General features: G+C 40.4%; 1 protein-coding gene across 2 annotated transcripts in view; it reads left to right on the top strand.

Annotated features, from left to right (window-relative positions):
- The window catches only part of pcdh1a (protocadherin 1a), an 82,947-nt gene that overhangs the window by 46,548 nt on the left and 12,678 nt on the right, over positions 1-23,721 (top strand). For both annotated transcript variants that reach the window (XM_030069799.1, XM_030069798.1), the window contains one exon: positions 16,204-16,423. In XM_030069799.1, coding sequence (XP_029925659.1) covers positions 16,204-16,423 — 220 coding nt within the window. The remainder of the gene's footprint in view (positions 1-16,203; positions 16,424-23,721) is intronic.

Below are 23,721 nucleotides of genomic sequence, written 5' to 3'. Positions count from 1 at the left end.
ATTTGGGCACAGTGTGTCTCTGTGTGCGTGGAGCTGTGTGTGCATGCATGTGCTAAAGTTTGCACATGCAGTGTGTGTGTGTGTGTGTGTGTGTGTGTGTGTGTGTGTGTGTGTGCATGTGTGTGTGTGTGTGCTCATTGACAAGAGGAAGGGGGAAGAGAATTGATGTTGTTTGATGTATTAATCATGCATATGTGGGATTGAGAGGCTCTGTGATGGGTTGCTTGGGCACTGATTCCATCTTCAATCAGAGTGTCATTTGGGTCCCTTTGTGTAAATGCTTAACATTGTTCAGTAAAAAAAAAATAAATAGCACTCATAAAATAGGTTCACTTATGAATGTGCATATATGGGCATGTGTGTTTAAGATGAAAGACAAGGGGGAGGCTGCGGTGGGGGTGGGGGCTTGGGGGGTATGCATTGACGAGGTAGGAGGAGACTTTTTCATTTTCATTTTATATATAGCTCCTATATTATAGGCAGTGTTTTCTGCAAAGCCTTGCTTTGCTGTGTTATTTATCAAGTAGTTATTAGTGTCCACGTATGAAAAGGAAATGTGTTTTCACCCAAGAGCTCTGTGTAAGAGTTAATCAATAATTCAGAGGGATAGAGGTACGACAGTGATCTATATACTATCATGATTCATCAACTTCATGTCCACCCTAATGATATATCATAGATCCGGCTTGAAGGCAGTTGACTAACTGTCTCCATTAAGTGAGTATATTTTAATGTATACAACTAATTGTGCTTATTTTGCACTGATTCAGCCAACCACATTCAGGTGAGTTTGCGTTATGAAAGTTATTAACCTGCAGAAAATAATTTACCTTTTTCCAATTTGCTTCACCCACCTTAGCTATTGAAAATCTTGTCCAAGAGGCACTCCTACTGTCTAAAATTTAATCCATGTTGCCTTTGGATTACAAATGTATTTAGTTTGACACTTTAATTCACTGCCGAGCTCTACTTCTGTTGCCAGGCAACTCTGTTAAGGTGCACACAAAGAATCTTTATAGATTTCTTGAGTGCAACAGCTAACTTGTACTTCTTTAAAAGGATATTGCACCATTCTGTGTCCAGATAAGGCTTCTGTCTGTTGCATTTTCCCTTAGAGCCAGTATCTCCTGTCCCTCATGCATTCCATTCAATATGAAGAGGTCAATTTGTTATTTGGGAGTGCTAAATAGGCCTTCTTGCAAATTCCTTAGTGCTATTAAATTCATCAACTTAGGACTCAGGCTTCTGAGCAGCACTATCAAAGAGTCAAGTTGAGTGCCTCTTCTTATGCATCTATCAGACATATGTTACTAACAAGAGTTGACAGCATGGCCCACAGTATTTAAATGGTTCATGGTGCTTGTTCTCTGATGGCTACGATATGACATGATGAGCCATAAATATGTCAGATATGACTCAAATGAGCTCTGAAAGGATATGGCAATAGAGTATTCATACTAGATATTGTGCTTTGGGGTGGAGTATTGTGGTGCGCTTCACCAAAATTTCAGCAGTAGATTAATCAAATCTGTCATCAATATCATACCATATCTATATCAACTCTGTCTAGCACATACCCCCACAGCATTAGCAAAGCTACTGAGAGACTGTGACAAACACAAATCTGCTCATATTTCTCAAGATTTCAGAATAAGTATCCCTACATTATGATAGTCCTGGCAGTTTGCTTAGACATTGTGAGATGTGTCCTCGTGATGATACACTTGGAGTTTCAAACTGTAAAAAAACTTTCTGGAACATCATTTGCGATATGCGCCACAGCCACAAGTACATGAATGAGTGCATTTTCAAACTTTGTGTGCGGCCATGCATTCCCATGTGATTGAAAATGTCAGATCAGTGCATTCAGGATTTATCAGCAGGGCATCCATTACAGAGCAGCTATTGTCCTGGACTGAACAACACGGGAGCATGCCATGAAATGGCTAGGAAGATAAGCAGGGAGAAGTTGAATGAGCATGCAGAAATTGTGTATGGAAATTGTAAGGCATCTTTGGCTCACTTGCAGCGAGGAAATGCCATTGCTCAGTTGCAGACTGAATTTATACATGCCCCCCCCCAAACGCACCCACCCACACACATGCACACACACCACCACAACACCTCCCAGAGATACAAGAAGAAAGCAGGGTGGTGGGATGTGGGAGACAAGTGAATGGAAGTTATGTGATCGGAGAAATGGAGTAGGATCAGGTTTGCCTTGTCTGGCAAATGGGTGATGAGGCAGACGGGGGGGCTTTATACTGGTGTGCCAGTTTGTTTGCACTATGGTTGGGATGCAGTAGGTAGGTGGATTAAACAGAACTCTCCTCCCGAAAGCACGCTAACTCCTAGAGGCCTCAACAGACAGAGCAGCTCGCTCAAATAGAATAATCTCTTGATCTGATGATTTTTGGTATGTTGTTTTTCTGCCTCGTTGCACTGTGCTAGGGCTCTTCTCAATCCCTGGATCTGCAGATAGATCAATGTGGAAAACACATCCCACTGCTTTGGCAGTGACTGGATGCTCATTGCCAGAGATGAAAAAGGTCACTCTGAATCTAATTAAGCATGATCTTTCAGTTCCTTGATAAGATGGAGGAGCATGAGGGGTGCCCATCCGGCTGTATCGAAAGGATTACTTTGAGCACAGGGATGAGATGCAGAGACATTTCCAAAATCCTCCAGCTCTCGAAATGTATTGCCAATCAGGACATCTTGGATGCAGGGTAACAAATGAAGACAAGCGAGACCATGAAAGATGCTATTAATAGTGACACATACATGTGGGCACTCGCATGCATGCACACAGACACCAATACTCACACAATAATAAAGGATGCCCAGGAAAAAAAAAAAAAAAAAAAGTTTTAAGTATGGTTGAAGGCTTTTTCATCCCTCTCCCCAATCCAATTATGTTCCAGTTCAAACAAATGGAAGTATATGCATGCTTCTCAGCCAGATGCTGCAGGAATAGAGATATTAACTCTTAAGATGGGAAGTTTGAGAGGCAATAAGGTACCCAGCAGGGATTGGATATTGAGGATTAATTTCTCTCATGTCTGGCTCTTACTGCCTCCATCAGCCAATCTCCTTCTCTTTCTAGCTTTCCCTTTCAGTGTTATTAACTCCGGATCTGTCTTTCTGAACTATAGTCACGAAGATGTTTATGTTACAGTAAATTCTGGGAAATGGAAAGGTAATTTACTATCTGAACACCATACCATCCATCCATTTTCCATGCCCACTTATACCTATTCAGGGTCATGAAGGGCTGGAGCCTATCCCGGCATGCAACACCTTCAACAGGTCACCAGTCCATCACAGGGATAAACACACACATAAACACACACCTATGAGTAATTTACAGTCTTAAATTCACCTGGTGTGCATGTCCTCACATTATGGGAGGGAACTGAGGCACCTAGAGGAAACCCACACAAACATGTGGGCGAACATGCAAACTCCACACAGAAAGGATCAGAGATGAGATTCAAACGCAGGACAACAATACTAACCCCAGGGCCACTGTGCCACCAAACAATACCATTCAAGAACGATCAAAACACATACTGAAGTAAACCTATGGCTTATAGAAGCTCACCTTTGGTTGCTGATGTGAGTGGAATGAGAAAGTATTTGCTTTCCCAAGGACAGCTATCATGGTGTGGTGACTGAAGAACTTGCTTCGGGTTCAGAAACTTGGTAAATATTGATTGGCTCTATGGAACTTGAATTCATAACAAGCACACACTCTGCACAGTCCCACTGTGCATTCATGGTTTTGCAAACTAGAGCTAGCCAGCTTCGAGCAAATACTAATGAAGCTCTAAAGTGTGACTGTCAGTGTAATCTGTGTCAGACAGTGTTGTGAATTCTTACCAAAAATCTTAACCTTTTAGGTCAAAAAAATAAATAAATAAATTATATATACATATATATATATATATATATATATGTGTATATATATATATATATATATATATATATATATATATATATATATATATATATATGTAGAGAGAGAGAGAGAGAGATGCAAAGTATATAAAGTAAACATGCAGATCAGCCCAAAGCAAGCGTGTGCATGGGCTTATTTAAATTTTTGGCCTCTTTGAGCATTGACTTTCTCCTATGTCTCTGTTTAGCCATCATCTTTTTTCTTTCTCTGCAATTGCCAGAATTTAGGCAGCTGAAATAAGCTGTGTGTAGAATTTGAGAAGAGCTTGAGTCAACTAACCTTGCAGGAGTAATATAAATAAATAATATGAGTGTTATGGCAGGGCTTGCCTTATTGGGGCCCTACAGTGCTGGGACACACCATCCCAGTTTGGCTGTTCCACAATGAAGTGTAAAATAATTTGAAGAAATAGTTAGAAATTCAAAATGTCAGACAAACAGTTATAATGGCTGTGAAAACCAGTGTGTTCAGTTGATTTATCCTGAGTTATGGTATCTAATAGCAATTGTCTGCAACTTTGGAGCCAAAACAGGAGGCCCACCCACAACTAGAAGACCGCAGCAATGACAACTGTCACTGCCATAGGGCTATTACATATTTTTGTAATCTTAGGAAACATTTTTTTTTTTTTTTTTCCAGGAAACATTAGGGGTAAGGGGTTGGTCGTACAGGTGCCTTTCAACAGAGAAAGGGCACTGATCCACATTTGTGACTTAACTGCCACCTGCCTGAAGAGCAGCATGCCTCACCTTGGGATCAGAGTTAATATTAAACCATGTGGCAGTTCCTGCTGCCCAGCACCGGGTGGCTGGAGGTGTCAGACTTGGCCCAGCCTTATGGAATCACCACCATGCCTTCATCTTGACATTGTACACTGGCCTGATCAAATCTTTCCCCATCACCCCAATGCTATTACAAGAGGGAGTACGTTTGAAACATACCTGGGCATAGGTCCATTGGGACATATTGTGTATGTTCCTCTTCCTCTCATACTCTCAGGTGTTGGGGGGTTAATTAGCAATAAGAAGGAATTGTCTTTTGACATTCACACACAGGGAGTGGTCACATTCGATTTTCCAGTTTCCCCATGCTGCATTGTTATATTGAGATGACCAAGGTTTGATTATGGTTAAGTTTAGGTTGTGACAGGGTTTAGGCCCTTTTTAATGGTTAGGATTAGGGGTTAGGACTGTCAAAGTTGGGCTTAGGTTTCAGGGTAATTATTGTTTTAATTGGTTCAGATCAAAATTCAGTTAAGGTTTGGGTAAGGTTATGGTTTGGGCCTTGTTTATGAGAAAATGATGGTTGACATCAACAACATGATTAGGGACATTGCCACAGATTTTGCCCTTGTTTGTCATGGAAGGACAAGGGTCCTTTTGCTGTGGACGTCTGGTTGCTTCAAAGCTGCAGCCCAATCTTTTTCAAGGGATCTGAGTGAAAAAAAAAAAGTAGTCTGCATCCAAAGGAATTTATTGACCGAAATGTAAAGGAGCTTGTTGTTTCCATCTGGTCAATTGGTGTATGTTTTTATCCCTGAGTAGCGGGATCAATTTGGAAACAATCGAACTAATGTGGAGACTAAGGGACTCTCATACTTAACATTGCAGATTATCATTAAGAAGAAGTGAAAGAAAACCCTGCAGATCCAGCAGCTGTGATGTTTGGATCCTGTAAAAATACAGTTTTTATAGTTATACAGTTATAGTTTTTTGAGGGCAGCTACTTTCTATTCAACTATCACCATCTACATTTCTCATTGTGTTGAAACTTTGCACATACTAGAGCAGCAGTTGGGCAACTGCAGTGCCTTTGTAAAATGGGTTAGATTAGGACTGATAAATTACCAGAAGGTATGGGCCGCCGTCAGTCATGTCCTGTCCAATTGGCTCCTCTCATTTTCTTTAAAGACAGTGTGCTCCCCAGCGATGCGATGACAGTTTTGTAATGGATGAGGAGAGACGAGACTGGCTACCCCAAAAACCCTTCTCTCAAGAGAAAGAGAATGTGAAGATTCCCAAAGTGCATACATACTGCACATATTGCCAAGGGCAGATAGTGTGCACTGTACTGTGTTATGATACAAGATCATAATTCTAACCATAAGAAAATATGTAGATTCGAGACATATTTTAGTACAACAAAATGTTTCCTTCATTGCAAAGGTTGCCTGCAGTTTGTTTTACTTAAGAAATTATAAGCTTACATTAGATTTGTCATTGTTTAAAGAATTCATAATTACTTCAATTAATCAATTTTTTGTAATTGTTTGAATTCTTAGAAAAAAAAAAATACATAAAACATATAACTAATGCCATAAATATTCCACCCAACAACAATACTTGCTTGCACTAACAATACTTGCTCACACTAAGATGCAGTCTGAATAGACAGCGGGACAACCATAAGTTGGTACAAGTGATATCATGGGGAGCCAGAAAATTACAGGTGCGGGGCAAAAAAATTCTGCTTACACCCCAAAAAATCGATACTTTGTTGGTACAAGGTCACTGCACTTGATCTGCACCAGCATGAAATTAGGGCACTTAGTTAATTTTATTTCATGGGCAATTGCTTCCAAGTTCTTGTGACTCAACATTTCATATTCTGTTCAATATCTTTGCCATTTATTAATGTGCACATTTACTGTTTTACAGATGTAAGCACTTGGCATATGCAGTGTTTTGGGTGTGTAAGGAATGGAGTGTAGAAATTGACCTGGGTCAGAGTCAAAGTCCATGTACCTTAATGCAAAGGTGGAGACACCTTGATTTACATCACTTTTCAGGCTATGTGCACCAGTAGAGTTGGTCAGTGGACTGTGACACCCTTGTAAAAAAAAAGCAAAAAAAAAAAAAAAAAAAAAAAAACCTGTGCATTGCATCAGTGAAGGTCTAAAACAGACTCTATGATCCAGTGTTATGTGTCTGCAGTACTGGAAGCTGCAGTTTCAAGATCGCAGTCCAAGGACCCAGTCTTGTTAGCATTGGTAACCACTTGTTAGGATTTAAGCAACAAGCCCCCTTGGTTAAGGTCAGGGAAACATTAGTTTTAGGCATAAAAACCACTTAGTTAAGATTAGGGAAAGGTTGGGTTTAGGCACCAACACCTGAAAAAGGACACGATCACATGCACACATGAAATGACCACAACACCTGTGGTCTTAGAATTGCGGTCCTGAAGCTGCAGACACATGCTACACCCATGATCTGTTATATATTTAATCATTCTGGCCTTGAGACTAGAACAGAATACCTCTGCTGTGTTTTGTTCTGAGTTAAAAAGTAGCTTTCCTTTACCCTTTCAAACCTTTGAAGAACTTTATTCCTCCAGAGAAAAGAAGGTGAATTTTTACACTGTAACTTCCTTCACATTTTTGTGTTGGGAGTGTGTTACACTTTGATCTGAAGTTTAATGAGTCTGATTTGGCTTAAACCGGGTCAGGGCACATACAAGAGGTTTAAGGGTGGTGATTGTGGCATTGGGACAGGATGGTTGCCTAGCTAGACACAGTTAACTCTGGATGATGCCCTGGAGCTGGCAGCAGTGAACCGACTAGAATCAGTTTCATACACTCACTTCAAGTGTGTTCTATAGTGAGAAGTGCTCTCCAAATGGAAAAAAAAGACATCCATAGCTCATTGTGGGACAGAGGGGCTGACAGAGAGCTTTTTGTCGAAGGGTGATGCATTCACACCAGCACTCCCACATCCTGTCATATGGAATGGCGTGAACAGTCAGATTTGTCATTAGATGTGGCAGCTATATTCACACTTGGTGGGTCCTGCTGCAGTAATACTTGGTTTTACTGTGACAACATTATGGTATTTCAAGGCCAGTGCTCCCATTGAAATGAAATTCTCTGTGTATGAAAAAAATGTACTCCCAGAATAGGCGGCCGCAGAGACAGTGAGGAATGCAAATTCAGTCTTGCCTATCAAGACCATTAGGGCCTGTGTGATTGTTTTTTAATGCATTCACTTCAGCCCTTTTCTTTTTTTCTTTTCTTTTCTTTTCTTTTTTTTTTTTTTTACTCCATTTACAGTATGTGAATAAAGGGACTGGTCTTTATCCACCCCCCTCCACTGTCTGATCACTTCATCCTCCACTGAAACCCATGCTGACTCCTCTGCACTCTTCCCCCCTCCCCGCCTCTTGCCTATGTTCTTCCCTCCCCCTCTCCATCGTGTCCCCTAGTTTTCTGGTAGCTGTGTCTCTTTGATAATCCAAGACTCTTTGAAGACTCCAATTCCACGCTGCTTGCCTTGGAGCTATTGCACCTACAAAAACAACTGCGTGTGTGTGTGTGTGTGTGTGTGTGTGTGTGCATCTGTGTGTGTGTGCATGTGGAGACAGAAAGAGGGAGAGAAGAGAGCAATAGATGGGACAAAAATGGAGGACATAATGGTGAAATGGAAAATAAAAACAGTTCCATATGCATTTCCTTTGCTACTGCTTCACTCTCTATGATTTTATGCTAGCTGCATATACTGAGAGGTGCACTTCTTCACTGTCATATTTGTTGGTGCAGCTCATTTTTTTCTGTGCCTTCAGAGGCAGCAGTTCATTGATTCCTGCATACACGCCCAAAATGCCAGAGCCAGAACGCACTCACAGACACTGTAACTAAATGTGAATGCTTGGTCTTACACTCAGGGTATCACACAAGGTATCAAAGAGTTTATATATGCACATTTTCTAACTAATGTTAGAGTTGAGATAACACTTGTATACAGCGAACGCTCTGCACAGGTTCAATAATTTTGTAGCTGAAGCCTTCTCTTCTGTTAGATCTCAACAAAAAACAAGTATTCTGTTTTGTATTCACTGTTTCTGAGCCATATCCAGAAGAAGTTGCGGAGAGGTAATTAGAGGGAATTAGTTATCTGAAATGCCACAGTAATCAAAACTAATCACAGCTACGGTAGTTTTTCTTCTATCTCCTCTCCTCCTTCTCGCGACATGTTCGGTCCCGTCTCACCTTTCAGTAAATCTTGCTCTTCCTGTGACTCTCTCTCTCTGTTTCCCAATTGTTTCAGTCTCAGTCTTTAGTCTCTATTCTTCCATCGTAGTCTCTATCCCTCCCTTTTTGTCTCTGTCATTCTGCCTCTCTTTGGCAGAGGAGCTTGCCATTGGGATTTAGAAGAAATTGAATTGAATTATGAAGGAATTTCTCTGCAGCACGATTGGCATCATTTCCTCCACACAATAGAACATCATTCTCATATCTCTCAGTGTGGGGGAATGAAAATAGGCCGTGCACCATTCTTTCTCTCATCCTTTTAAATTGAATTTTTCATATCACAGGGGCACTGAGACATCAGCCGTTTCCTTTAACATGGGCAGAAAACCCATTTCATAATATCTGAGAGGCACATAACTATGATTCAATAGGAAAAGTCTGACTTGCAGCTGCAGTATACATATACCTCAACTCAGAGTGATAAACAGGGCCACATAGGTTTCCTGCAACTTGAAAAGTTGAGGGCATTCCAATACAATATACCATATGTGTATTTGGCTTCACAACCTATTTAAAACAGTCCACTGTAAACTAAATGAAATGTAGTGTCTTGCTCCCCAGCTTACTCATATCTCGCTCTCTCTTTTTCCTTGCTTGTGGCATGTACGTTTTTCTTTGCCCTCTGTAGTGTCACATTTTTTTCAGTTTACCTTTTGAAAAGAATGGGAACTGTAGCTTGACTGCCTCAGCGAAGGCTCAGTGCTCCATTTCCAGATTTACCCAAGATGCTGTGCAATATAGCTATTAACTCAACTGCGTATGTTGGCTAGTCTAGTTATTCACATTCATGCATCCCCTTCAAAGTTGAAACTCAGGCTTTTGTGGTGCGTTGCTCCTCCAAGAGAAATTCTGAATTATCAGCATGTTTTCACTGACCACAGTGACTCAGCCTAAAGAATACCTTTGTGTAATGAAAAATTCAATAAAAACATTTGGCAACAAACAAACTGTGACAAATACATTGTTACCCACTGGGTCTGGAAAACAACTAAATATTTTACTTAAGTGCAGTTTTGAGGCGCTTGTGCAGCTCTTGATTATTTCGATTTTTTTGGAAATGAACACTTTTACGCCTCTGCACAGTAATAAAATTTAGAGAGGTAAAATTAGATAGTTTGTAGCAAATATCATATAATCTACTTTGCACTGCACCACAGCAGTCTATCACATGCTATCATTTTGCAGAAAATGGATTACGAGATTGATTAAAAAAAGATTAATTTTATGATTAATTCATAACGATGCAATATTTGACTTTGAGCCAGCTATCTTGAAGCAAGCAATCAGACACATAAATGGTGAAGCAATCAGAGTGGCATAAACGGAGTATTGACCACTTAAGCTTAAACTTTAGAGGTTAATGCCTCAAAGTCTTGATGCTTCCTAGAACTTCAAATGCCTAATATATTGTATTGAACATGAAATCATACTTACATTTGATTCTAAAATTCATATCAAATGAAGCCATAGTTTTACCTGATAACAAAGTCAGTTTTTCCATTTATTCATTTACTTATTTATTTATCCATCCATTTTAATTTGTACATATGTAAAATCTTGACATACCCCCACCACTACTAGCAATAGGGTGACAAAGTGGTATGGTATGCAAATGTTAAATGGTAAACACATTGCAATGTGTTGATGAATCTGTGTTTTTCTCTTATCTGCTTTTATAATTTATCATTTTTTGAATTATCTTTTTTTAAACATTCTGTTTTATAGCTCACTGCCAAAACACTCTGCTGCATGGGCCTTCCACTGTGGAACTAGATTGTACTGACTATATCTAGTCCAACCATATGTAGAATCAGCTACTAAGCTGTTGCCGGCTGTGAAATACAGTACAATGGGGAATTTCTCCCACAAGGTAATTCAAGTGCATATGTAGCAGACAATGCTGTCGCTAACTTGATCATAATTTTTTTTTTACACGTGGATGAGTCACAACACAGATGCAAACCGGGAAGCATGGGATGGAGACTCAAAAGACTGAGTCAGACTTACCTGCAACTTTACTAAGAGCCTGTTCAAAATGAGGGGAAGTGGAGGAGCCGACAGAAAATCAACACTACCTGCACCAAGTTCCAGCAGCCCTGTGTGCTGGCAATCACTGAGGCTTGGCTGCATGACAGGGTTCCTGACAGCAATGTGGTGCTGGATGGCTCCAGGGCATTCAGAATGGACCAGGAACTCGGTGCTATGGGAAAACATAACAGCAGTGGGGTTTGCCTTCCCATCAGGGATCAGTGGTGCAAATCAGCAATGGCAAAAGAGATGCTCCACAGTCCAGTCTCCGAAATGCTATCCTTGTCACTTTGGCACAGTTATTTGCCTCAGGAATTTCCTGTTGTTGTTTTTTAATGTCTTTATTTTATGATATAATGATTATTAATTTTCATCTCAAAGGATACACAGCTAAGATAATGAAGACAATCAGCTAACCAACTCTCACCTCCCTTGTTAATGTAAGTGACTTTTACATCCGCTCCTGCAATATCGTATATACATGGGCTATCATTATATTAAATGCCACATCAGTTGACTAATATAATGTGGCCAGCCAACACACTCCTGTCTATTAGATGAAAAAGGTTGCAGCAGAAGGACAGTGCCTACATTTATGCAACCATAATGGCAGTGCCCATTCAGTATGTAGATAGTACGAAAGCAATTACCTGGCTTTTTGTCCCACACAATACACTGCAGTGGAGTGAATGTAGGCTGCATCTACAGACAGGGTTGCTATTTATTTATTTATTTACTCATTTATTTGCAGTTGACTCATTACCAGTTTCATCATTCTTACAATCCTCACTTAATGCTATATTATTGTTGTCAGATATCATTTCAGTATCTGATATGTACCTATATATCTATACCTCCTTCAGCAGAACTCACAGAACTAAAATAGCTGAACTGAACATGTAACACAAATAAATAAATAAATGACTGAATGAATATATGCAGACATGAATTGCTGTCTGTAGCCAGTGAAATAAAGGCTCATTTCATGTCGCAAGCATGTGCCGGACTCTCAGATCTCTATCCTTTTCCCACCCTAACCGGCATTAGAAAGGAGAGAAAAGAAGTCCACTTCACCTATTGGAGTGTGGACCTCTTAATCCGGCCTGCAAGATGTGTGCGTCTGTGCGTGTGTGTGTGTGCGCACGCGTGTGTGCGTGTGCACCTGTGTGTGTGCCTGTGTGTGTGTGCCTGTGTGTGTGTGCTGTGTGCAAATGGAGAGGGAGTATGAGGAGTGCATGTAGTTCATGTGAAGTCAAGGGTACGAAAGATCATTATAGACTTTTTATATTACAGCCATAGTTTTTTTTTCTTAATTAAGAATGAATAGCCTAGAGTTTCATAACAACCTCAAATACAGGCTCATCCCATTTGGCAAGTTTTTATAGGCTAATAGTCCCCTCCTAATGGAATGGCATACATTAGGCTATATCAAATATCAAGAGAAATCTCTCCCTCCTCGTTTTTTTTTTTTTTTTTTTTTTTTTTTTTCCTAAGGTAAATTTACAGCAAGTGAGGGACACTTGTATCAAGGTGATTGTGTGTGCATGCAATTTATGCTAATGTGATTCATAACAAGCAGGCGTTAGAAAAATAAAATAAAAGATAATATTCCTTCAAAGGTGTCTAATTCAGGTACTGACCCAAGACTGAGAGCTATATCTACGAGGTTGCAGAAAGGAGATAAAAGCCTAGTCTGTTGTTCATAAGTGTTTTTTACCCCCAGATGTATTATGTTCAAGGCAGTAACGCAAAAACAATCTACAGTTAAGAGGGTTGGGTAGTTGCAGCGTAGGCAAGTGTGAGAACTATGGCATTGAATAACTTAGGGGAATTAGGCTGAGGTGGCAGCCATTCTCGTTCCTTTGGCTGGTTATTAACTTGATATGATGGAGATGCACTTGTCATCAGGGCGAGAAAAAAAGAAATCCCTCGTACTATCCAGCTTGGTGAATGAGAGCTATGAGGAAACAGGTGCTTGAGTAGTGAAGGAGAGCTGATTCACTTTTATACAGAGCAGCAGGGAAAAGGGGTCCCATTTATAAAAAATGCACTTGATCATTTTTTTTTTTTTTTTTTTTTCGGTTTTCATCTTCAACGTGACCCTGAGATCATTCCTCAAATTGTGCGTACAGTACAAAAAAATTATTTAGAGAAGTAACTCCAGAGTGATGTTTTTGTTCAGTTTCTCTTTTTAGCCATTTTGCATTTCAACGTATTAACATGAATATTCAGATGTGACTATGTTTGGTTGAAATTATTCTGAGGCAGTAGCAAGTACATAATTTTGTTGGCACTGTGACAGGAAAAGTGGGCCCCGATGGAGCCAAGGGAGCCCAGCTAGGTAGTGGTTGACTTGTGTATTTATACCTGTGATAAAATGTGTCTTGGTGCCTCATATAGACAGAATCCTACCACATCTTTCTATCTGCTTTGGGATTTTAATATGGGGTGTAAACGATGCCGTTAAAGCTAGATCTAAATGGGGTTATAAATTCAGATGCCATCATAGCACCCGCCCCTCTCTCATTCTTAGCCCTACTGCTTCTTAGTCCCACCACAATACCCAAACAATCCCACTCTCTAGCCTCCGGTCTCCCAGAATCTAATCCTTCAGCTTGTCCCCTCCAGCCAAAGCTTTGTCCGTGTCTGCCTGACCAACTCCCCACTCCTGCTCAGCCTCCTCTTCCATCCTTCCATCTTGCCGCATCCCTGCAGCCCCCAAGGCCTGGCAAAGGATTTGTGCTCTGACTAAAAGGAGAATCTATTTCCCATCTCTGCAGCCTTAGCTAGTTCTCATACCCAGAAACATGCTGACTCTCTGGAGTGATGCCTCGAGGAGCAGTTTAAGCAAGAATCCATATTTAAACAACTAAATGCCCCCTCACATTTAAATAGTCTTTGAGCCACAGAGACCTCCAATCATATTCTGAGAAATCTCCTTGAGAATGTAATTTCTCCGGTCCAGGCATGTGAATCAATATTATGTTTAATTTAAATATATAACAACGCTGCTATTGTATAACCCATTGTCCAAGCAAGTAGCCTCCCCACCATGCACAGTCTATCAGGCTGTTCTGTACTGTGAGATCAATCAGTGCAATTTGCATTCTTCATGAGGCATGATAATATATATATTTTTTTATTTATTTCCCTATTGTTAATCGAATATTTGCATGTGCAGCTCCATACATAGCCGATAAGGACATTTTTACAATTGATAGACCAGCGCCACTGTGCATAGATATAGTAAAGACTGATAAAACTCAGGCAGTTTTCTCACACTCACTTTATCTACCATATAATGTGTGCCACTATGACAAATAGTACCGGTAGAGGAAAACACCAATGTATTTCAGGATTCACACTATGATTATTTAGATGAAAGACAAAAATATGTAATTGAACAGTTAAGAAAAGAGGTGAGCGGGCTTTCTGAGAGAATTTAAGGTTCCTCTAAGTTATTAACACCATGGTGTTCGTAGCACTCAAGCTCTAAAAGCATTTCTCAATGGTGTGTATGTACTAAAAGCATAAAGGATAGGGTTCATATGATTTCTAGAATGGATTTGCCTGCCAGAAAAGTGTGGCTGGAATGTGGAAAGCACAGACCCATGTTATTGATCTAGGCTGACTCGTGCAGCAGAATCAAGGCTGTTCTGCTGTATCAGTGCTTTTCTGACTTTTACGAGGGGTGCTCGCGTGTAGGGGTGGGCAGACTGTGATTGTAAGCGTGCTATAGGAGTCGACTTTCTGTTTGGTGAACAGTGTAAGTAGCCATTAGTAAACTGATCTGTGGAGGGGGAAATTGAATCATTACATAACGGTATTTACAACCTTCTCGATTTGATAAGGGGTGGGATCTTGAATGTTTTATTACACGCTCATCTGCTCCTCTCAAAGCTACTGAATTCAGGGTTGTCTCATCGACCTCATCAGAATGTGCTCTTTCTTTGTATTCCTTGGGTGTATCAGATCTGATGAGGCAGTCCGATGCTGACAAAAGGCTAACTGTAACCCACAATATTCCCATGTTCTGTTCTGAACTTTCATTTAGTCTTGTTTAGACTTTCTTGGGCTCAATTTCCGGTTAAATGGCAAACATGATTTCTAGCATTCCGTTATGTAACGCTTTTAACAGCTGTGAAAAGGGGAAATATTAAAATATGCAGATAGAAAGTAGCTCACTGGGACCTCTGATATTGTATCAATCATTGGCATCACAATATATTTGACAAGGACGGAAAATGAAACTACTGCTGGACTAATAATAACAATAACACTTTTCATATTCCAATACCCCTGACTAATCTATGTGACACTTGCTTTCACGGAATCAAGTCTGTACAAATGCATGCATATTATTTGCATAGCAATCTGTTATCTGTTCATAGGCTATCTCCATCTACAAATATGTTTTGAGTATGATTGTGATAATGAAAGAAGACAACAATGCCCATGCACATTGCACATGGTCATTTTTTTACATATGGTACCTCCATCTGGAGTTTTTGGTCAGGTGGAGAACAAATGATGCACACATGCCAATCTACATGTTCTTTATATGGCATCTACATCTGTATTTAGAATGTATTTGATAAGGTGTATAGCTTTTTACAGCGCATATTCATATGCCTTGACACTTTCTGTTCAGTACAAATGATCACACATCCTGTACATATGCTGCCATTTAACATATTGATTTTCTTCATTCTCATTTTCCTCTCTTATTATATGTTGTGTAAATTTTTTTTGTCATACTTTCCCTCTTTTATACTGAACATATTTAATATTTATGGTATATTTTAATTTGCAGATTTTTTTTTCTACTGCAGCTCCTGCTGTTAATTTGCACGCCCTCATAAGACTGTAGTTCATACCCTTTCGTACTTTCTTTCTTACATTTCTTCTTAACATAACATTAATAATAATAATGCACAAGACTTTAATATTTAAGACTATTTAATATTGAATGCTATTTCATCTGGAACTTGAAGAGTGGACTTATGAACCAGCAAAATTCAGACAAAAAGCCCTGAAGCTGTGATGTTGCTGTTATTATACCATCAGGCTGCCAGCAAACACGTCAACAATAAGTTCAGCTCAATGCAAGTTATTTATTTATTTATTTTTTTAAGAAATTACTTTTTTAATGTAGAAGGAAATCTGAAATGACTTTGTCTCTCTGTTTCAGCATCCCCACCGGCGAGTGACCTTCTCCACGACCAACCCGGTGCAGGACCTGCAGGATGCCTCTCAGCACAGCTATTATGACAGTGGCTTGGAGGAATCAGAGACACCCAGCAGTAAGTCATCGTCTGGTCCTCGTATCGGACCCCTGACCCTGCCTGAGGACCACTATGAGAGAACCACTCCAGATGGCAGCATTGGAGAGACTGAGCACCCTGAAAACGGTACAGTGACACTCTTTTCTATTCTGTCTTGTTCTTTATGAATATGTATTTAAATGTAAATGCGTCTAATAGCTTTTGTTTGTGTGTGTCAAGTTGGCCATGGAGACATTTGTGAGAGATTTGTTTGTGCTCTGCGGCCATTTTAGAGTAGAAACATTGTGGCATCCCTGACAGTGACCTGCTGTGTTTGTCAGTGAGTTGGTGAAATTTTATTGGTGTGTCTGCGGGTGTGTATGCGTGTGTTTGTGCAGTGTCAGAGCCAGAGTTAGCGGTGTCTCCATCCTCCTCATCAGCAGGTCCTCTGTCAGACATCCTTAATGACCCTCTCACACAAGTGCACTAATTAAAAAGCCCAACTAATGGAGCATTTGCCCTCTAAATAAATCTGAACTATGACATCTGTGCCGACAACACAATGTTTACTCTAAACATTTTCCTGCCCTCTCTCTGGAGCCAAGTTAAACTGCAGCTTAGGTGTACAGGAGCCATATTTCCAAGCAACAGTAATCAATCCACAGGCTGAACGCTGATGGTCACAGCATAGGTCCATATTAAAAAGAGAAAAAAATACTAATAGCGAAAGCTATACCTGCTATTCTGCCGACCATGCATCATAATAACAATTTTGCTGCCTTAAGCTGCCAAACATAATCCATTCCCCCGTCCTGTAACACACTATGATAAGTGATTCCCATGGTATATTTCCAGTCACTATGGTACTCTGCATTGCACTGCTCTAAACACTTCAACATGGAGACATTTCTCTGCTCACCTACTGCTTCACACATCCCCCTTGTATTTGTAGATCATTATTATTTTGTAATTTAAGGGGAAAAATGGTTATATTGTTTTATTTCTCAAGGAATGCTTTGCTTCTTTTGTCTATATAACATATGGACATAAAGGAGAAAAAAGTAAGGTTTTTACTGCCCTGTAGCACAAAATGACCATAATATATCTACTGGGGCGGTGATAGGATTGTTGATCAATACCAATGACTACTTCGCCACGCTCTCAGAAAAAAAATATACAGAGTTGTACCTTTTGTCACTATCATTCCCCCCACCCCCACCCCCTCCCAAAAAAAAAAAAAAAAAATAAAAAATAAAATAAATAAATAAATAAAAAGATACAGCCCAAGCACAGGTGCTGACAGTGCAGGTGCTGAGATTTCTGGTTTTGAAAATGCACTTTCCGGCCCCCTGTCTGACACTTACAACCCCAGTCCCCTCCCCCACCTACTAAATCTCCCCAACCCCCATACCTCTTCCACCCCAGTCACCTCCTCCCCGTGCATTTTCGACTGCTCAACGATGGAGGCCGGTACTATTTATGAGCGCCTACTGTCACTCAATCCCAAGCCAAAACAGCAAATGACAAAGCACTGTTATTATTACTACAGTATTCTGTGATATATAACCCCTTCACTTTGACCACTTCTGTTGGATCGCTGCTCTAAACAGATTGCCTACTTGTGTCTAATGTGAAATTGCAGTCTTGTGTCAGTTAGAGGGAAGCACGATGCAAAGGGCAGGAGACTTGTGTAGGGAGCAGCAAGTTCTGCCGATGTTATTGCATGCTTTTTTTTCTGGTCCTATAGAGGTTATACATTACGTAAAAGTCCTTTAATAGGTAGAATCAGTCACCTCGCACACAAGGAGTTGCTGTTTACAGCACGGCAACAATAGTTGTACATTTCCATACACTTTCTACATTTGTGAAGTGTAATGTATGCATTTTCCGTTTCTGTTGCTGTGGCTGTTTATTGTGTTTTTCCGATCTCAAGAACACAGGTCTGCATCAGGCAGGCTGCTCTTTGTTGTCGGCAGCAGGAGAACAAGATTGCGAGTGGAGATGGAGCAGTTAAAGAATGAAAAGATGGCACAAGATGTGGGAGATGTTAGATCGTGACAGGGAGTGGGGACTGAGAGGCTCTGACAAGGAAGCAAAGCCCATAGGATGAACACATAGGACAGGGAGATGGAAAGATGAACTGCTAACCAAGGATAGACCTAATTAAAATGTGATTCTCACTTCAGGGAGATAACAGAGAGCCCGTCGAAAATGAAGGATTAGAGAGAAATCAAAAGAGACAGAGGAATTCCTCCCCAGCTCCACCTGAATGGTGACGTGAAGGCTTTTTTTAACAACTTGAGTGACAGAGTGACAGGCTGTACTGGTGCAGAGCTTTATTCATTGCAGTAGAGATGACTGACAGGCAAAAAGTGGGGAGGTGAGCAATCTTTGTGTCACTCTATTTAACTTGGATGAAAAGCAATATGTGAACCCAAGACTTTCAGCTTTTGCACCTTTGGGCCCTGAAAACATTGACACGGATGCATTTTTATGGTACAGGGTGAACTTTGACAACAGTGGATCTACATTCTGGGAGTGTGTCCACTGCCCACAGCAAAGAGGGGTGTAGTTCATGAACCACTTTAGCTTTTTGTTCCCCAAAACTGCCCCCTTTCAGAATCTGTTTGTGAAAATGGCAGCAGTGTAGTATTTTTTTTATTTATTTTTTTTGTACCAGGGTGACCTTTACTATATTTGGCTGACATTAAGTCGGCTTCTGGGGAGTGATCTCCCTCGGCCAGAAGAGCATTTGGACTGGATAATATTTGCCTTAAGAACAACTGGAATTTATGTAATTAATTTCCACAAAAATTGGTGTGTAATTGTATCCCAATCCACACAATTGCCCTATTCATGGACAATTTACCATGCTAATATTAATTATATTAGCAATAGAGAAGTAAATTACTCATTACCCACAAATTAACTAGCAATTGTAAATTTATATTACAGGACTTACTGTAATATTTGTGTTGTTTGTTGAGGATTCTCGTAGGATAAACTAATAGGATATTGTGCTCTAAGATGGGATGGTGAAGAAGAAAGCGATATGCGGTCTGACACTTCCTCTGGTGGACTGAAGACGTGAACATATTCCCTTCTGATGCTTGGCTTCCATCTTCAGACAGACTAGATTCATATTCCAATTGTGAGATTTGTGATATTTGACTACGGTGCCTGATCTGCAGCTATTGATTTCTGGACTTCTTTTCCTTTGTAGGCTGGAGCCGTTGCCCCCTCATTCTTGTCTTCAGGCTGTGCTGTAGTGCACTACATTACAGTTTTCCCATGTGCATATTTTCACTGTTATGTACACGTGCATAGAATGTGCATTGCTCAATTGTTGTTTAATCTCATGTACAATATTTACTCCCTGGATGTGTGTGTTTGTGGACACGCACCTGTATGCACGCACATATTTGTTTGCATTGGTGGAGGTTGCATCACGGCCCGAACCACTAAATCATTTTGATTATAGTGGTATATTATTTTAATGGACTCTCATTGTAATCACTGAGCTTGGTAATTCTCTTGAAATTGATCGCTTCAGACAGCATGAAAACTGCTTATCTTGTATGTCTGGTTGCTGCCAAGTTGGAGTGATTTGTCCCCCATGTTGGAATAGGGGGAGGACAATGGTTTGTTCTCTGTCTGTCTGCCTGTCCGTCCATCTGCCTGTGTGTTTGCTCGCTTATCTGTCATATGTAATATCTCAGACACCACTTATCAGATTTTAACACTACATTATGCATGAATGCATTAATTTATATCAGGGTTTATTGTCCAGACCTCCTTAAGATATGAAAATTTATCTGTTGAAAACATGATCCCACACAACACAAACATTGGATCATTGAGCATACGATGTCTTAATTGATGTATTGGTAGAAATATGGCTCTAGACACCCAGATTAAAAACAAATTAGTCAGTGACACCACCAGGGCAGCCCGTGTTGGGGTTAAGCTCCTCAGGTGCCCCTCTTATGTATTGAAAACTATCAGTGTTACACCCAATTAACACATCACATTGCCAAATTTATCATTTTGATAAATGGGTTTCAGAACTAAAGCCTAATCAAAACACCATATCATTAAACTGGAATTTCTTGTCATTTTTGGCAAAATATTACATGAGATAAAGCTAGAAGACAGCATATCTGTCTAACGCACACAGTGGTTTTCAGCAGATTTAATTTACTTCAACTGCTAATTGAATTGTTTTGATTTGGTTTCCTCGGCTCTCTGGAATTCCTCCAGCCTTTATGTTTCATGACAAAGAAAAGTGACCGTGGCTTTAATTTTCTCGTTTTTATCATCATCATCAACCCAAGCCAATTAAGCCATATGGAGACCACCTTTGAGCCCCAGCACACACCTGGACCCACAAAACACTTAGCATAAAGTGTGTGAGAGTGCAGTGTCACAGAACGCTGAGCCTGAGTCATTTGGGATCCTCAGTAAGTCCCCTCTCTCTATTTGGGACTCGAGTTTGCCTGGCAGTTCAGTCATGTCCAGTATGACCTAGCCAATAATGACTCTTACTGGGATCAGTGGTTAGGCATCCTGGCTGTGATACGAGGGCTAGTACTGATAGGATACCGGTGGATTGAAGACAGGTACCAGGGTGCACACACATAAACTCAATTTACCACAGATGGAGGAATTTTGATGTGGCTGGGTGCCCAGCATGAGGTCTCTCTGTGTCTTCCTCTGTGTGGACTCACTGCCATATGGGCTATTGAGAAGGGTGAGATAAAATGGAATAAATGGCATTTGCATGATAATGAGGTTCTTTAGTAATGCTGTCTGATTTTTTCTCCCTTAGATGTCTTAGATGATGCATGTAGCCTCATATATTTGTTCCTCTGAACTCCTGTCAGGGATTTCCTCATTTTTCAAAGCTTTGCATATCAGTATCATCCAGGATACCATGATTTTAGCCATTTACTTCTTTTAGTTTGACAAGAATGCACCTGGATACACGCGTTGTTTGTGAACTAAAACGATATGAGACATGTACATGTACAAAGGGTGATAAATATTTTAAAGGAAGCAAGACTCCGAGAAAGAGAGCATACAGAATGTGAGGCAGAATGAAAGTCTAATGGGGCTTGTTTGTCTTGTGAGTGCCAGCTTGGGCTCCTGCCCAGGTGCCAGTATAGTGTAGTGAGGCAGGGTTAGCTATGGGTCTCCTCAGATAGATGTCATTGTGCCTTGTCAGGGTCTCTACCTATTAGTGCATTGAGTTCAGCAGACTTTGCCAGACAATACCAGCACAGCGGCGTGTGCCAGCTGATGCTGGAGCTGCCACTACCCGGAATGGGACAGGCCATGTGACTCGTAGCTTTTTAGGGCTGGGTGAAAAAATACACACTCCCATACAAATGTTTTCCCTGAGGCATGTTGTCATGGGTAATACGCCTGTAATCTGAAGTGCATTCTAGAGCATGTGTTGTGCTCCGCTCAAATCAGCTGCTAATGTTTGTTACCCCCAATTGTGTGTAATTTTATTTCAGAGCAAGTAGGTCACTGAAAGAGTCTAACTAGAGCAGAATTAAACTCTCTAACCTGCATTAGGCTGCATCAGACACCATGGACAGTGATTTACTATAGCCCTTTTATCAATGAGTTTATGGCACAGTGCAGTTGAATCCTAAATGGAACTGATGATGTGTGAGGGTGTCACAGTTCTGAATATATCCAGGTCTCCGTCACCCCGTTTGAATCTCAAAATGCGTTTTCGCCTCCGTGCTCACTAATAATGTGACCTATACGCTCATCCCAAACTTTGCATTTATTTGTCAAATGATTGAGAGGACGTGGTGTCACAGCCCAGAATACTGACTGTAATGTGGTGCGTAATTGGCTGACTGTCCTTTACAGTGGATTGGCACATTATTGTGTGGCACAGATTGCAGCTACATGTGAAATCTAGATGGAACCAGAATAGAATGCAGACCTATTATCCCACTATCCAAATCTACCCATTGCGTAAAATTTCGTACTACCTTATTATACACATAAAAGTGATTTCCCTGCAGTTTCATCATCTAGTGATGTCTGTCCAGTTGGTTTGAAGACTTTGATAATATCACTGATAATAGAATGTTTTTTACGGAATCTGAAATTTATTTGCGCTGTGTTTCTTGTAGGTCACATTTATGTCAGTATAAATGTTTTTTTTTTTCTCCCCCTTTATTTATTTGATTCATTTGCTTTGTTGTTATCATCAGCATCAATGTTGTTTTGTATGTAGTATATTCTTTGAAAAAGAGAACAATGGGAGAATATGAGACTGTTCAATAACAAAATCATCTTTTCTCTGAATTAAATTAAATTGTAATCACAGTCTTCATCAGAGGAAAAGTGGAAAAGAGAAATCGTGATCACTGACTTTATTGTTATTATTATTATTATTCAGTTTTATATTGGAGGAGGCTGCATCACACGCTAAATCACTAAATCATTTTGATTATAGTGGTATATTATTTTGATGGACTCTGTGTATGTATGTACACATACGCACTATATATAATACATATATAATATACATATAATTTAATATATAATTTATTTATATAACAAAATGAAAGTGTACACATTATTACACAATATTAATGTGTAAGTACACATTAGGTTCCATAAATAGTGCTTTTAACACCATGCTATCACCCCGAATGTCTGGTCTTTGCACTAAGCCTGTAAAGTGTACGAGTGAGCCAGTATCCCTAAGCCAGCATCCCTAGGCTTTAGATGTGCACATGAATTACTCTAACAAAAGTGGATGGCTCTCTGTACATACTGGCAGGCAAAAATTGGATAGGACGGTGCCTGTTCTTGCCATATCAGCAGGACCGGGCAACAGCAAGCTGCAGCTGCAGGTTCAGAGGTGGTTAGAAGTGTGTGAACTTGGACTTGAGAGTATGAGTTTGTAAAGAGACATGGCGAAAAATTTCTTAATTAGTCCGGCGTCACTCCTGGCTATTGGAGAGGCTCCTTTAAGCTGAGTGTCCAGTGTCTGCTCCATGGGATCCTGAGTGGAAACTTTAAGGATAATTATGGAGGCAGAAATAGAAAGTGGTGGTAGTGCTCTGTTGCTCTCAGTGGGTCTTACCCAGTCTCACCCCAGATGAGATTCGCAGAGCAGGTAGAGCTCTGTGCATTGGGGAGGGGTTGCTGGCTGTGGGCCAAGTCCACTTCAACCTCAGTTGGTCAGGCTGCTCAAGTTGGCATCAGAGAAAGGCCCTGGGGGTCATCTCTCCATCATAGTGTGATGGGGACCGAGAGTCGCTGAACCTCCCTCTAACTAGTGTTCTGCCCTTCAATGATGGATGGCACTTGAGGGACTAGAATTGTACTGTATGGGTTTGACATGCACTTCCTTATTTCCAGTGAGTCACAGAGGAATGGAGCTACTCTGGCTTTAAGGCTTTCTCACAGTC

The sequence above is a fragment of the Myripristis murdjan genome, chromosome 14 (assembly GCF_902150065.1).
Source record: "Myripristis murdjan chromosome 14, fMyrMur1.1, whole genome shotgun sequence".
Taxonomy (NCBI): Eukaryota; Metazoa; Chordata; class Actinopteri; order Holocentriformes; family Holocentridae; genus Myripristis; species Myripristis murdjan.
This window is presented reverse-complemented; position numbering and strand designations above follow the sequence as displayed.